The 16,473-nt window shown below is 44.6% G+C and overlaps 1 protein-coding gene and 1 non-coding gene across 4 annotated transcripts in view; one reads left to right on the top strand and one right to left on the bottom strand.

Annotated features, from left to right (window-relative positions):
* Nucleotides 1-16,473, bottom strand: part of MYOM2 (myomesin 2) — a 140,751-nt gene that overhangs the window by 16,449 nt on the left and 107,829 nt on the right. The window contains exon 39 of one of the 3 annotated variants that reach the window (XM_075126453.1): nucleotides 5,925-6,700. The exons of the other annotated variants lie outside the window; for them this stretch is intronic. Within the exon in view, the coding sequence (XP_074982554.1) occupies nucleotides 6,611-6,700 (90 nt within the window). The 3' untranslated portion in view covers nucleotides 5,925-6,610. Of the gene's footprint in view, nucleotides 1-5,924; nucleotides 6,701-16,473 lie in introns of those variants that run through there. 3 annotated transcript variants of the gene reach the window in all.
* LOC125635023 (U6 spliceosomal RNA) lies at nucleotides 11,606-11,709 on the top strand. The gene has a single exon (XR_007356121.1). It is a non-coding gene; the product is annotated as a U6 spliceosomal RNA (small nuclear RNA).

Raw genomic sequence — 16,473 nt, 5'->3', positions numbered from 1 at the left:
CAGGCCTGGATTCCTCTTGATCCCACACAGCCAGTCTTGCTCTTTCTGTGGCTGGCTCCAGACACCCAAAAAAATGGCTTCTCCCTCCTCCAGGGACACTAGGGGAGGGCATCTCACTCCCTATTGGTCAGGCTAGCTCTTCTTCCCAGGGTTTCTCTTGTCAATCCTTTGACTCTACCCCTTCCTCTGAGCAGGTATGCCTGCTATCCTTCCCCAAATCAACAGAGGCCCTTGTTTTCTAGATAGTGCCTCTCCTCTCTCTCTCTGGGTTGCCAAGCAGACTGAGTCTGCCCTTGCCCTTCCCGTCGTCCCCCACACTCCCCACCAGGAACAGTGTGCCTCTTCTTGAGGCACCAGCACACAGAGCCCCAGGAACCTAGGTAGACTCCTTGGAGGTTACAGATAGATACGGTAAAATGGTAAACATGTGGCAAAGATGCAAAGCTATGCCTGAATACCAACAAGAAAATCAGTGCTTAGAAATTTTCAAGAGAAGTAAAGACGGGAGCGAAGAGGATGCATTGCGCTGGAAGTACTGCAGCATTAAGGTCAGTGCTCACGCTGACAGAATAAAGGAGCATGTTGAAAGCAAGCAACACACGAAGCTTAAAGAAGAAAGTGAGCTTCGGGATAAACAGTCAATATCAGGAGCTTTCACCAGGGCTTTGATGAAAGAGAGGACACAGCGTGATTGTGTCAATGAATCTGTGCGTGCTCTTTGTTTTGCTGGACAACCGCTTGTTTATAGCAGAAGGGCCTATTGGTGACTTTGTGTGACAATACTGTCCAGCAGCAAAAACCCTTCCTAATGCAGACAACCTCACTCATAAGTCAGGAGCGATGGAAGCTCCCTAAATGTGGGAACTGTGCCCCACCCCCTCACGCCGCCCCTTTCCTTCATGTCCCTGCCCTTGTGGAGCCCCTTCCCCCTCCATTCCACCCCGTGCCGCCAATTCCCCTGATGCCCCACTCCCATAGTGCCACTTCCCCCGCCCTCACACCACCCCTTCTCCCATAGCCCCACCCTCGTGCCAGCTCTTCCCCCCCCAAAACCCTGTCCCCTGCTTGCTCCTCTCTGCCCCTCCCCTCGTCGCTCACCCTTATGGCCAGTAAAAAGTCATGAGGCCATGTCCCCCTGGCTCCCCTGTTCTGGCATCCCCTTCGTAAGTATCTGCAAGAGAATGATGATGCTTTCAGATCTAAACTGATTGAAGGAATAGATAGAAATGTGGTGTCTAGTCTGTTTTTTGACTAGATGCTTTGCACTGTCCAATTCTTGGCCTTCTGTTTGCAGGGTTTTTTTTTATTTTAAAGCAAACAGACCCACATTTTTTTGCACTGACGTGACATTCATCCCCTCTGTTTACAGCCGCAGCAATAAATGACATGTTTGAGATGTACCAGCTAACTTGGGAAAATGTAGCCACAACTAACACACATTCTGCTTCCTACGTGGCTAAATTTACACAGGAGATTAAACTCAATCAGAAACCAGAACTGCTGCATATTTCCTGTCCTGCTCATCTGATTATCATTTACTGGCAGCAGATACTGCCACAGAAGAAATGAAAGACGTGAAATCTTGCCTGATTGGATTCGTGACCTTCAAAACAGGAAGAGGCTCAACATGAGTGAGGACACTTCCATAGGTGGCAGGCATGAGAGGCCAGGGGAGGCAAAGCCTCCCCAAACAGCCAGCCCATCGCCTTTGGAGTGCACCCCGAGGCCCTGCTCCCACTCATCCTCTTCCCCCCTCCCAGGCCCCGCCCTCGCTCTGCCTCTTCCTTCTTCATGGGGGCCTTCAGGAAGGGGGCAAAGAGGTGCTCGTGATGGGCAGGCAGTCTCAGGGGAAGCGGCAAGGAGACGCATGCAAGCAGTGAATGGCTCGGGGAGGGGGTGAAGGGGTGTGAGCAGCGGGTGGGGGTCAGGGGGAAGGGGGTGAAGAGGTGCAAGCAGCTTGCTTAACATCCTAGAAGTATCTGCATAGCATGGTTGCAGTTCACCCCGGTCAGAGCACCAGCCCCAGTTAAACCTTCAGAGCAAGACTTAAGTGGTGCACAAGCCTTTTGTTGATCCTGTGCCCCAGGACAAGCGACTTTATTGTAATTTTCCCTGTTTCATTTTATGTTTTATGCTTTGTGATATATTCATAACCCATGCTGAAAAGCCATGAGGCTCCACTGAGCTAGCAGTACTCACCAAAAATAAAATAGGGCAAAAATTAAAGTGAGAGCTAATGAAGTAGCTTCCCATGACTCTTGCAAGGCAGTTTTTGCATGGAAGCAGTTTGTTACAATGAAGCAAAATAAAAGGTGCCTAACAGGGCAGGATTTTTTTTAAAACTAGGAAATAGAAGATAAAATATATGACTTTGCTTTCTTTTTTGCCAAGTACTGCAATGTAGCAACTGCTCAGTCAATATCTAATACCAGGGCAATGAAATGAAACCATCAGAAATTCTTGCTCAGGGTGTGTACAGAAAGAACTTCCACAAAAATATAGGGCCACATTCACCGGTTTGCTCTGGCTGCTTTGTACCACTCTAGCAATGCAGAGCAGCCATAAAGCTGGCTTAAACCAGGTTTATGGCTGTGTTGCATCACTCGAGTGGTGCAGAGCACCTCAGCACATCAGTAAATCTGACGCTGCACAGTAGTTCTTCTTTTCTTTCTATTAAAGGTATTATTGGGTTTGCAGAACCAAAGCAGCAAGCTGTATACGCTCTGATGTATGAAATCACTGCACAGAGAATTCTGATAGCTGTGCAATTACTGCTGTGCTCTAGTTGAGATCTATCCTGCTATCAGCCAACCAGGGAAGGAAATTTAAAGGGGCTGCGCAGCCTGAAGGTGAACACCCCCTTGCCCACAGTGCTGATGTGGCACTTCGATGGGGAAAGGCAATGGAGCCCACAGGGATGAAGTCTGCTTCCTTGCAGTGGCCCATAAGATGGAAGAAAATGAGCCCTACTGCACTTGGGAAAGCTAGTTCCACACAGCAGTGAGGTGTGTAGGAACATTCCACGACTTGTGATAAAGATTATGCTGAAATTAGTCCACCCCTAAGATTGTATCAGGTCCCATGCCCTATACAGCTCCAGAGATGGGGAACAGGTGGACCGAACAGAGGGAGTTTCAGGCTAAGATAGGGGTTCTCAAACTTGGGGTTGTGACTCCTCAGGGGGGCCTGAGACTATTACGTGGGGGTCGCAAGCTGTCAGCCTTCAACCCCAAATCCCACTTTTCCTCCAGCATTTATAATAGTACTAAATATAAAAAAGAGGTTTTTAATTTATAAGGGGGGTGGCATTTAGAGGTTTGCTGTGTAAAAGGGGTCACCATTGTAAAAGTTTGAGAACCCCTAGGCTAAGATTTTCAAAGCTGACTCGAGGATTTAGCCTCACAGCTCCCATTAATTTAGTGAGATGCTAAATCAGCATTATGATGTTTAAATAAGGCTTTCCTGCTCTTGGGGATATTTTCATCTGTACAGAGCTTTATGTTATGTGCTGTGCTATATAGTACATCAACACACACACACATACTTGCACAGTGGATATATCCCTGGGCCGCCTGGATGCAAGTTAGTTAGCAGTTTATCCAGAAACTTTCCACCCTTCCCCCTTTTCCTTTACAGGTCATCCCTGGGTGACTTCACCCACCCTCATGAACTTAGCTACCACCTATAAGCCAACAGCTCTGAGATCTAGCTATCTACCCTGACCCTTCTTCCTCTGCCCAGTCTCGTCTCTATGACTGTATCTCCCACATCTGCTACCAACTAAAACTCCAAGTGCTGAACACAGAAGTCCTGATCTTTCCCCTGAAAACTCCCCTTTCTACCACTATCAAAATCTCCACTATCGTTCCCATTGTGAGGCTTACATGGTTGGTGCCATATTTGATTCTCCTCTCTTCTCCCTACTAACTCTGGCTATTGTCCATGCCATATCCTGCTGGTTCTTTCTTTACAACATCTCAGAACTCAATTCACTTTCAGTTCCTCCCCCTCTGTATCACTCCAATGCTTGTCATACCTTGGTCTTTGTCTACCTTGGTTACTGCCACATCTTCCCCTCTGTTTCTGCCCCCCAGTCTATCCAAAATGCTACTGCTTAGAATAGCTTTGTCTCCTGCCATTCTAGCCCTGTCATTCCCCTTCACCAGCTTCCCAGCACTTTCTGAATGTTCTTGTCTTAATCTTCAAGTCTTTACACAAAGCTATTCCTACTCACAGCTCTGCTCTCCTCTCTTCCCATCTCCCCACTCCCTCCCTTAGGTCACTCCAAGCTTCTTAATAACTCCATTTGCATCCTTCCTCCGGGCTGTTCATTCTGAAGGGAACAGTCTACCGCTTCTTGTGCACTACTCACCCCTTTCATTCCCACTTTCTCGGTGACCATTTTAAATAATAAGGCTTAACTCTCAAAGGCAGCCTCAAAAGTATGATCTGAACCTACTACTAAGGAACTAGCTTATTTGCCATTAAAAAACTAAAACCTGACTGTATTAGTTTGCTACTGCACTTTCATCTAGTGTCCTATAACGTATTTTGCCTGAATTGTGCTATCTAATATAAGAAAGACTAATTACTTTATTTTCACAACATCCTGCGAGGTTAGGAGATAGTATTATCTCCATTTTACATACAGGGAACTTAGACACAGAGAGATTAATATCAAAAGTATCCACTAAATTTGGGTGCCTAACGTGAGAGGTGAGCATCTGATTTTTCAGGATACTTGGCTTTATGTAGCGCTTTAAATGCTCAAAATGCAACTGCCTTTGACTTCAGCTGCAGTTGTGAGTGCTCAACGCTTCCACAAATCAGACCCCCGTGGTCTCAAGTCAGGCACCCAGAAAATGAGTTAGTGACTAGCTGTGAAAAATTTTGGTTTAAGTGACTTGACAGGCATCTCTTAGGAACTGTGTGTCAAAGCAGGGATATAATCCAGTTCTCCGGGGCAGAACTCAGCTGCCTTAATCATGAAACATAGGAGAGACAGGCTTCCTGCTCTCAATTCTGGAGCCTGGGCCTGGACCTGGACTTTGCATGGCACCCAGCAGCCTGAAACTGCAATTGCATGGAACACCCTTCTCAGCCCTGATCTGGAGTATTCCCAGTGCATACAGACTTATCACAGATTTTAGCTGTTAAACTCTAGCAAATCTAGAGCTTGTGACCTGTGTGTGACCTGTGATTTTTCACTTGGCCAAATTTGGATGGATTTTAACAGGGCTGGCACAAGGCATGTCCCTGACACAAATGCAGCTCCCCTTCCAAATTTCAAGTCAGGCATTCTCTAGAAAAGGTCACCAGAATTATTTAACCTTTTCAAAACAATGTATTTTCCTAAGCCTGTTTCATGGAAGTGGATGCACCGTTTTAACTGAGCTACAAACAAACAAAATAGCCTTCTGAGGCAGACAGCTGGCCTGGATCATTTCAGACCAAATGGCAAAGGTTGGCAAAGTTATAAGCAACTGAAAACAGAGTCTTATAATGAGCAATGTCAGGAAATCTTAATAATAGGCAGTACTACCAGCCCCACTTATAACAATTAGCCAGTGGAAATGTTAGCACTGACTTCAATGGGAACAAGAATGGGCCTTAGACTGGTATAACTCCTATTTAAATCAATGGAAGTAAGATACATAAATACTTTTGAGGATCTGGGCCTTAGTACCCATCTTCAAATATGTGTGCATATGAACCGGTAACTTTACTCATATGAGTAGTGCCACTGAAATGGGAATAGTCGCTTGTGAGCCATTTTAAGTATTTTCAAGGAAAAAAGTCTTAGATTGACATCTTGTTCAGGAGTTAAAACTACTTTCCCCTGTTACCCATTTCTCTCTGTACACAGTGACTGGGGTTCAAATAATGCCTGTGATAATAATATCAATAATGTACACTTGCAGATATATATTTCATGGTATTTATTGCATGCTGATGCTTTTTCCTTTGCTGCATCAGTCTGCAGTCCCTGTCTTAGTCCGCTTGCTAGACAATTAGTCTAGCTGGCTCACTGGAGAAAAACAAACAATTCAGTTAAAATACTTTCCAAACACAAACACAATTTAAATGACAATAAGTATAGGACATATTGAGAAATAACAGGGTTTTTGTTTGTTTAGAAAATAGAACTTCCTTATGTGTATAACAAATAATGCCACAGACTATTCCACGCAGAAGAATTTAGCAATCAAATGTACTTTTCATTGTTTATGCTCTTTTATTACTTTTACTTTTTTTGCCTGTCAGTTTGCACAATGAATATAGACTAGTCAATTTCAATTCTGTTTGTGGTCTGTTTGGAGTCCATTTCAGTTTCTCAGGCCCTAGCCCAATTCTACAATATTTGGATTGCAAACCCTGCAGATGATGTATATTTGCTTTTCTAAAATCTCTCTGTACATTGGAATTTTTTAAAAGTGGAAACATTTCTAGTAGGTTTTGTAGATTAAGTGTGTTATTACAAAACCAAAATTTGAGCCAAACAACCTAGACTTTTTTTTCAAGATGTAATTTTTATTTCCCATACTTCTGCAATTAGAAATTTGAAAATTAAATGCCTCTCCCTATGAATTTGCTATCTGACAATTGTTGTTTATAGAAAATAACACTGAGATTGTGTCCTGGTGCAATGCAGAATTACGTGGGAGAAGAAGGCTCTCGTCCAGGAGTGGCCAACCTGCGCCTGAAAAGGAGCCAGAATTTACCAATGTACATTGCCAAGGAGCCACAGTAATATGTCAGCAGCCCCCCATCAGCTCCCCCACCCGGCTCCCAGCACCTCCCACCCACCAGCAGCCCCGCCAATCAGCTCCTCCCCATCCCTCCTAATCAGCTGTTTCGTGGTGTGCAGGAGGCTTTTGGGTGGGAGGGGAGGAGCAAGCAGGCTGAGGGGAGGGGCCAGGAAGGGGTGGAGTAGGGGCAGGGCCTGTGGCAGAGCTAGGGGTTAAGCAGAGAGCATACGCCAGCACATTGGAAAGTTGGTGCCTGTAGCTCCAGCCCCAGAGACGGTGCTTATACAAGGAGCCGCATATTAAATTCTGAAGAGCCGCAGATTGGCCACTCCTGCTCTAGTCATCAGGGAAAGCAGGGTCTGCATACCCAATATTGCTCCCTGCACCAGGAGCAAATGGGTTGTGAGTGGGTGGAGATGGGCAGAGAGTGTATAACTGTATAAACTAGCTAACCAGATGTGCAGGGAGGAGTATGCTATCCCTTAAAGTCTGAAATAAACTACTCCTCTCCCCTTGCCCCGTCTTGATGCAAAAGGGGAGCCTGGAGAGGAATTCTCTTTCTCTCTGGGTTGGAATTCATTCCTGGTATTCCTCTTGGGGCAGTGCAGCTACATGCCAGCCACATTCAGAGCTAAGTCTGAAGGCTCATTCTAGTACTAAGGACGTGATCCAAAGCCCACTGAAGTCAATGGGTGTCTTTCCATTGACTTCAGTAGATTTTGGATCAGCCCCTATGGTAGCATACCCCTGTAAAGAGGTTGCACCAGATTCTGCTCTCATTTACACCAGTGGCAATCCAGAAGGACTCTGTTGGCTTAAGTGCACTTACCCTGATTTTTTTATTGATCTAGCCAAGAACAGAATCTGGCCAATTTATTTTTAAGTCGTTTGACACTGGGAAAGGAAGATATGTAAAGTACTTACGCTTAGTTGTGGCAACGAACAGCTACAGTGCAAGAGATAGCTGAGAAGGAAAAGGTCAAGGGAGGACTGAGCGTGCGTGAAAAGGTATTCTGAGAGATCAAGAAGGCAGCTGGAAGCTTTGGAATGGTGCAAAAGCTTTTCCAAGCCTTGTTTACTTGGGCAGTATTCCAGGGTACTTCTAACCCACAGTGCAGTCAAAGTGGAGTTTCTACACCTCTGCAGAACTTTTTGTGGCAAGTTGAAAACAATAATATCCAGAAAAAATATGTGTTATCTAGCAACGGCTACAGCTTTTCTCCATGCTTTTGCTTGTGCTCAGAGCCTGCCACCAGGAATGGTGATTCTATAATGTCCTTTCCCCAGAACTAGTCAGTCTGCCTTTCTCATGGAAGTAGGAGCTGTAGTTGGAGAAACAGTGCTGGGTTGGTTTGAGCAGCATTAACTACCATAGAAATATGCTGAACATGGCAGTCAGAGAGCCTGCTTCCTTGCTCTACCCTTCACTAAGTATCCCCTCCACGATTGCAAAGACCCAGCCACATGGAGTTCAAGTAGAGAGACTTATATCAGCAACTGGGAACAGCCACTGCGTCCCCTCTCCGTTTCCCCTGTTCTATTTCAATACCATGTAAGATGAGGGAGAGGGAGGGGAGCGAAGCTCATTATAAAACAGAGCATGCAGCAGTCCAGCAGCACAAGTGGTAGCATAGTAGCAAGTTAATCTCTCTTCAGGCTTGTGAGCTTGGACAGCTTTTAAAGAGAAGAGGATCCTGCTTGCTAGACAGAATTATTTCCAAGTTTGTCTGTCAATACATAAATTGTATCACAAATCTGATGGATCAGAGGTCATGGGAACACTGTCTATCCCTTTAGAATAATAACATGATTATACACAGTACCTTCTACACTCCATGGCAATTGAGTCCTCTGAGTTCTATATTTGTTAACTTTAAGTTTCAACTAGTATTCCATTAGCAATTCTGATATAGTACTTCCCAATTATCTTTTGTAAAAAAACAAAAACACCTCTTCTTTTTAAATCTAATTTTGTTTTGTTTTGAATTATGAAATGTTTTGAGTAGGGAGGAAGGATGGTCTGTGACTAAGGCACAGAGCTGGGTTTCTAGTGATCTCTGTGCTATTGTTAGCTTTACTACTGACTTCCTGCTTGACCTTGGGCAAGTCACTTGGAGATTTCCAGAGGTACAAATGGGAGATAGGCACCATTGGAAATCAATGTGAGTTGGATGCCTAACTTCCATTTGTGCCTTTAAAATCTCTCCCTTAATCTCTGTGTGCCTCATTTCCCTCTCTGTGAAATGGGGATAACCCTTCTTGCCTAGCTCACATGGGCACTGTGAGGCTGTTTGTGATGAGCACAGATCAATCCTACACTGGGTGGGGGATGTCATATAAGTGTTTCTGGCCACAATTTTCAGAAGGACTCAGCCCATTGCTTGGGGCTGGATTTTCAAGATTGCTCAGGTTCATTTAGGCACCTAAATAAGTGGCCAGATTTTCAGAAGTGCCCAGCACATCGGGTGAAAGCTGAGGTGCTGGAGTTCTGCCAGGTGGTAGGTAAGTGTTGTGTGCCTTTAAATATCCGATCCTTATTTAGATGCCTAAATGGGAGCTGAGATCCTTGGAAAATCTGGCCCCACATGTGGTTCTTGTAACCCACTGGGCTTTTGGGCATTGGTTCTGAGCACAGCATTGCTTATAAGGGGGTTGTCTTGGTGGTAGCGAGTATGGTATGCATAGCTACACACCAAAGTGAAAAGCAGGCAGCTTCCACAATGTGGTGTGTAGCTACATGTGTCAGTGAAAGGCTCTGGCAAAGGGGAGTTAGTGGGGAAAGCCTTCAGCAGCACCCTGCTGCCAGAGCCTTTCACAGCAGCAAGGAAAGGCTCTGGCAGCGAGGAGGCAGCAAAACACTCCTTTGCTAAAAATATCAGTGTAGACTGGGAGGCACTGCTTGGGAAAGTAGAGAGTTGTTGAGCGTGTATTTGCATACATACCCACCCCTTTCAGGCATGCCTTTATGCTACTCAACTAAGCCATGCCTCACCATCTACAATGCTATTTATACCCACGCTAGGGCTACATGACTTTGTACACTACGTACATGCCACCAAAAAAGCGTGCAGCTTGTAGACAGCTTGTGGCTTCCCTCATCTCATGTCTCCCACCTCCAGCATGGAGGAAGGGAGCAGTCTGGGATTCAAGCTTCTAGTCAGGGACTTATGGCAGGCCTGAGGGTACAGAGAGAGCATGGCCTTTCAGTCACCTTCCTGGTGCCAGTTGAGAAGAAAAAACCCTACTGGTTAGCTTCTCCAGCTCAGCTAGGTGATAGTTTTAAATAAAGTTGCAGGCTCCACATTAACCAGATTAGAGTGTCTGTGTCCTGTTTCTTCCACCCACACCAATGGCAGAGTATAAAACTTAGCAAATTACCATAAAACAAAGTAGCAGCAAAAACAGGAAATCAGGCGATGTTAATTTAAACAATGAGAAGTGTATTCCTGGGTAACAATGCTCTAACGCTCAGCCACACCGTTCAAATGTTCATAAACAAGGTGTTCGGAGGTCAAGTATGCTATTTTTAAAATGTAGCAGGCTGATAAATCCTGAGCTAATATCCAAGGACAGCGTAGGCACTGAGCCACTGCACATTCCAAGGAGGAGTGAAATATTAATATATACTCCTAGTAGTTTGTTACAGATCTTGACATCACTGAATCTTGCAATGTCAGTGCTTAGAGCCAGATCCTGCAGTCTTCACTCCTGCAAAGCTCACATTAATTTCAAAAAGAAAAGGAGGACTTGTGGCACCTTAGAGACTAACCAATTTATTTGAGCATAAGCTTTCGTGAGCTACAGCTCACTTCATCGGATTCATTATGCTTATGCTCAAATAAATTGGTTAGTCTCTAAGGTGCCACAAGTACTCCTTTGCTTTTTGCGAATACAGACTAACACGGTTGCTACTCTGTAACCATTAATTTCAAAAGGAGTCTTGTCTGGGTAAGGACAGAATAAGAACAGCAGGACTTGGGTCCTCTGTGCAAAACGTTCAGAGCTTTGAGACAGTGCTTTGAAAACCTGCTGAGACAGCTAGGTTTGATAAGTATTCATTTAAACTTCATCTTCAAATTACACTGCTCAGGTAGAGCGCATGTTCTGTATGTTTCACATCATAAGGAACACTTAATGTCAGAAGAGTCTTGTAATACCTTGCAAGGAATGTTTTATTCCTCCTAAAGTGTATCATGAAAAGATTAAGAGGCAGCATTATTGCCCGCAAAATCATCTGCTATTTCCTGGAAATAGAATTTGCTGGACCTGTCCTTGTCACAGGCATAAGCATAATGCTTTTAATAATCTCCCATTCCATAAGTGATGTGTTTGCCTCAAAAAGATGGATATGCTAGAGTTGGCGGAATTTTTTTAAGACCTGTTCATTTTTATCTTGTTCTTTTGGTGCCACCTAGAGGATTAATTCTTCTCCTGCAAAGTGGGAAAGAAGGGTTTTTGTTATTTTTCGGAAGTTTCCTTTAAAAACAATCTGTGGGTTAATAGCACTTAGGGTGCTATTATCTCAGAAACTCTTTCTCCATATGTGAGCAGATGAATGTAGTGTGTGCGTATGTTTGGGCTGTGGGATATGAGAGAACCCTATGGGCTGGAGAAAGTGTTACACTAAAGGCAAATACAGCCATGACAAAAAAATCTTTACCCCATAAAAAACACCTGTAAATTGATCTTGAGAGGAATTTTCATAGGTCTTGTATTCAAGCAAGTACACAGTGTACAAATCAAAGACGATTCCAAGGAAGCAGGTGCACAGAGGAAAGGCAGCCCAACCAGCCTTGCAACAGTCTGCCAACATGACAGATCCAGCAGCAACTTCAGGCTTATCAGCACAACTGGCTGATATCTTAGCAGCACATATACTAAATTTGGAATGATACAGAGAAGATTAGCATGGCCCCTGCACAAGGATGACATGCAGATTCGTGAAAATCCAGTTATGCTGCATTATTCTAGGATTGCCTAGAAAAGCACAACATGAAACTCTCAAAACATAAAATGAGAGACAATCAGGCCTGGTCTACGCTACAAAGTCAGGTCGAAGGAGGCCGCCTTAAGTCGACCTTTAATATATGTGTCTACACTACCTGGTCCTTTACATCGACCTAAGTTACCTCCGATGTCGACTTCTGTAATCCACCTCTGCGAGAGGCGTAGCGCTTAGTTCAATTTTCATGGGCCGACTGCAAGGTAGTGCAGATGCAGCGTTGTGTAATATGACTTACTTGACCTCCAGGTGGTGTCCCACAATGCTCATCTATGGCCGCTCTGGAGATCATTCTCAACTCTGCTGCACTGCAGCCAGGTACACAGGAAACAGCCCCTCCCCTGCTAAAGCCCTGGGAACTTTTGAATTCCTATTTCCTGTTTGATCAGCACTGGAAGCATGCCAGCTTGAGCACAGCTGATCATGGAGACGACACACCCGAAAGACGCTCCAGCCTGGTCTGCACAGGAGGTGGTGGATCTCATCGCTGTGTGGGGAGAAGAGTCTGTGCAGGCAGAGTGCTGATCCAGCAGAAGAAATGCTGACATCTATGCAAAGATTGCTCATGGAATGGGGGAGAAGGGCACACGAGGGACACACAGCAGTGCTGCGTGAAAATAAAAGAACTTCGCCAAGCGTATCAGAAGACAAGGAAGGCAAACAGTTGTTCTGGTGCTAAACCCCACACATGCCGATTCTACAATGAACTGCATGCAATTCTCGGTGGGGGGGACCCTACCAGCACCCCCACGAGCAACACGGACACCTCACAGGTGTGTGAGTCTAGGGACAACAAGGAGGATGATATGGTGGATGAGGAAGAGGAGGATAACGGGAGACAGGTAAGCAGTGGATCCATTCTCCCTGAGAGCCAGGAAATATTTTGAACCCTGGAACCCAGTGGGTCATAGGACAGCACCGTGGCCAACCATGATGCTGGGGAAGGCACCTCTCATGAGTAAACATTTAAAATGAAAGTCCAGTTAAACTTTAGTGGGCACACACATTCGGTGGTATTGCATGTTTAGGAAACTTTCATGGAGGTACTCTGCAATCTTTGCAGAAAGTTTCTGGGCAGGGCAGTCTTATTTCTTCCACCATGGTAGGACACTTCCCATGCAACTCCTGAATTAATTCTGCTGGCGTCATTGTGGTACACAGCATAGCAGCATAAGGACCAGGTCTATTCCCAGACACCTGCAGCATCTCCTTCCTTTATGCCTCTGTTACCCTCAGGAAACTGATATCACATAGGGTCGTCTAGGGGAAGTGCGGGAGGTTCTCATTAAAAGTGCTCTTACATGGGAAAAAAGGGCATGTAGACCACCTGTGAGGTCACCTGTGACCCGGGGAGGACCTACTCACCATGGCTGGAGCAACAAAGCAGCATAATGAACGGTTACGGATTCTGATTATGTTATGGCTTGTATATATGTACATAGTATAATAAGGGGTTGTTGGTTTTTTATGAAAACGGCCTTACTATGGAAACATTTTATTCATGTACAATGGCTCCTTTATTTTTTCCCCTGACAGACAGCTGGAAATGTGTCCTTCTGCATGTCATCAACACCTGAAAGCAGACTTTTGCTGATTAGAAGGAGGAGAGAAAGAACGCAGGAGGACATGTTCACCGAAATAATGAACGCTTCCAGGACAGCTGACACAGAGCTGAGAGCATGGAGGATTTCACTGTCCGAGAAGTTAGACAGGGACATGGAGAGCAGGAAAGCTTCCATTGAGCGAGAGCATGCAGTGCAGGATGATATGCTTCAGATTATGAAGGAACAAGCAGACATGTTGAGGCGTCTGATTGAACTGCAGGAACAGAAGCAGGAGGGTAGAGTCCCTCTGCAGATCCTGGTGGACAGCCAGCCAGCATCACCGGGTGCAGAATCACCCTCCCCAAAGTGTTCCATCAGGGGTGGGCGAAAAGTCCATTATCCCTTTCATCCACTATGTCCTGCACATTTCCCAGACTCACTACTCTTCATAGTAGAAGTCAATTAATGGCCCTGCACACTTGGAGTACAGCAGCTCCCATGGTTGATTTACCTACTCCAAATTGATTTCTCACTGACCGGAACTGTCTGGTGTTGCAAGCTTCCAAATAGCGATCACCACTCGCTTCTCCACTGTCAGAGCAGCTCTCATTTTTGTGTTGCTGAACTGCATGTCAGGAGAAAGCTCTGCACAAAGTCCCTGGAAGGTGGCCTTCCACATTTGAAAGTTCTGCAGCCACTGCTCATCGTCCCATACCTGCAAAGTGATGCAGTCCCACCAGTCAGTGCTTGTTTCATGGAACCAGAAACAACACTCAACAGAGTGCAGCTGCTCTGTGACTGCCATCAGTAATTGTGAATTGCTTTTTTAAATGGCTTGCAGCAGGGCTGCTTGCAGGACATCGCTATGTTCCACGTGGCAGACCCTACTTTGGCTCTGGAAATACTGCAGGCGAAGACATGAGGTGTTTGAGATGCTCACAGCAAGAGTGCACAGGTGAGCAGGCTCCAGGCTTCTGGTGTATGGCATATGCACAGTGGTTTAAAGGCACGAAAACCACTGGATTGTTTGCCATTGATGTGAGGGAGGGAGCACAGTGCATCATGGGATGCCGATGCAATGTTCCCATTCTCCCCTGTGACAATGTTTTGGTCCCGTGTGGCATTGCACAAACTTCCCAAAGCACACTGTGGCAAGTTGCACTTTGGGATAGCTACCCATGATGCACTGCTTTGTGCATTGATGCAGGAGCTGAGAGTGAGGACGCACTCCATCGAAACAATGGCCATGGTGTGGCCATGCACAATCGACTTCATTAATTCGGGGGCTCGAGGTCGCATTAGATAAAGTCAACTTAATTTTGTAGCGTAGACAAGCCCTCACTGTAATAAAAGTATTTCTAGGAGGTATGGCTAACTTTAATGGGACCCTGGCTTTGTAAAAATTACAAGCCAGATCCTCAACTGTGTAAACTGGTATCACTTCATTGACTTCGACTGACTTGTACCAGCTAAGGTTCTGGCTCAGTAAACATACAGTTTTGTCTCACCCCGTCCTAAAATGTAATTCAATTAAACTAAAAGGGAAATTAAGCTTATAAACGGTACATGCAAATGCTAACATACCTAATCATGAATTCAATTTGACTTGATTACTAAGCTACCCTATCTGCCTCTCTAATACCCATTAGACCTTAAAATCCCTGTGGACAATTCAATGCAAGTCTGCTTCGAAAAATCTCTTTTAACGGAGTGCTCACCTGATTTTCGTACTACTGGTTTTAAAATGAGATCACTGTGTACAAAGAAAACAGGTGTAGGCACATTGAAAAAGATGAAACATCTTATAAGAAATCCTAGGTCTTTTGAATATAATATTTCAGTGAATGATAATTTCTGTACTTCAGCAGAAGATTAACTGTCATAATAAATTATTTCCCTCTGCCTGAAAGGAAATAACTGAAGCTTGCTTAACTAAAAGAGCCAGCTAAAAGGTACAACTGAGATGAGTCTAACCTTGTCTGCTGTGCCCAAGGATACCTCTGAAAAGCTGCCATAACATGCAATAATTTGATAGTCTCAACTACATTTAACCTGTGTACGGTAGAAGGAGATAAGAATAATATTAAATTCTTGCTGATGCTCACTTTGTATGCTGTGGAGTCTGGCTCTGATGTTTAGTGAAAAGGTCTTAAATACTAAATTGGAATAATAATTGAAAAACTGGGTTATTTTATTTCACTAAGAGGGTCAGTCTCGTCCTTGTGATGTCAAATTCAAATAAAACATTTCATTTTCTTACTGTGTCAGGTATTCTAGTGATAAATCCTTGCTTTGCTTTTGTCTTCTATAAAACCCCCCAGATCAAATGATCTCATGTTAAATGCAGGTGTTTCCTCTTAGGTCATCCCAGTTAATGACTAGATATGCTGAGTCCATAAATACAGGTCTGATTCACACAGGAATAGCCATTTCTGACCATTGCCTAACATTTTTCTACATTGTTTGTATCATCCATACGTTTCACCTCTCCATTTCATAACTGTAAGGATACACAGCTCCTAAAAGAGCAGTTTGTTAAATGAAATGGTTCAAAAAGAATTACATACATTTTAATACATATACTATAAAAATATTTAATTCCCAGAGCTTCTATGCTTATTTTTACACTGGCTACTCACAGTTGATAATGGTTTCAAGAGCAGATTTTTTCTTCAATAACGCCATACTTCATTATTTGGTACTGTGGAAAAGTAGCCCCATTTAAAAGAGAATTTTGTTGTCAATCAGTTTTCCTTTTAATCACAAAGCTGTTCAGATGGTACTGTAATATCAAACCAAATCCTGCTTGCCTTAGTCACACTAGTAGTCCCACGGCTGTAGAGGTCTAATACTTATATGAGGAAGGGAGGCAGGATTAGGTATTTAAGCGCAGATCCTCAAAGGTATTTAGGCACCTAACTCTTGTTGATTTCAATAGGAGCTAGGAGGCTAAATACCTTTGTGGACTTGGGCCATGATTTCTATGTCCACCCTTGGATTTCCAGTTGTGTGGAGGACACTAAAGGTCAATTCTCTCCTGCACCTGAGCACTACTTGATGTAGGAGGTGTCCATCAGGCAGCTGGTTATGGCTCCCTGATTCTCAGGGGCCAGCTGTGACCCCAACATGACTTACGGCTGCAGCTGGCTTCGCTGAGTTGCACCACTGCCACAGGAGC

This window comes from Caretta caretta, chromosome 3 (genome assembly GCF_965140235.1).
Source record: "Caretta caretta isolate rCarCar2 chromosome 3, rCarCar1.hap1, whole genome shotgun sequence".
Taxonomy (NCBI): Eukaryota; Metazoa; Chordata; order Testudines; family Cheloniidae; genus Caretta; species Caretta caretta.
This window is presented reverse-complemented; position numbering and strand designations above follow the sequence as displayed.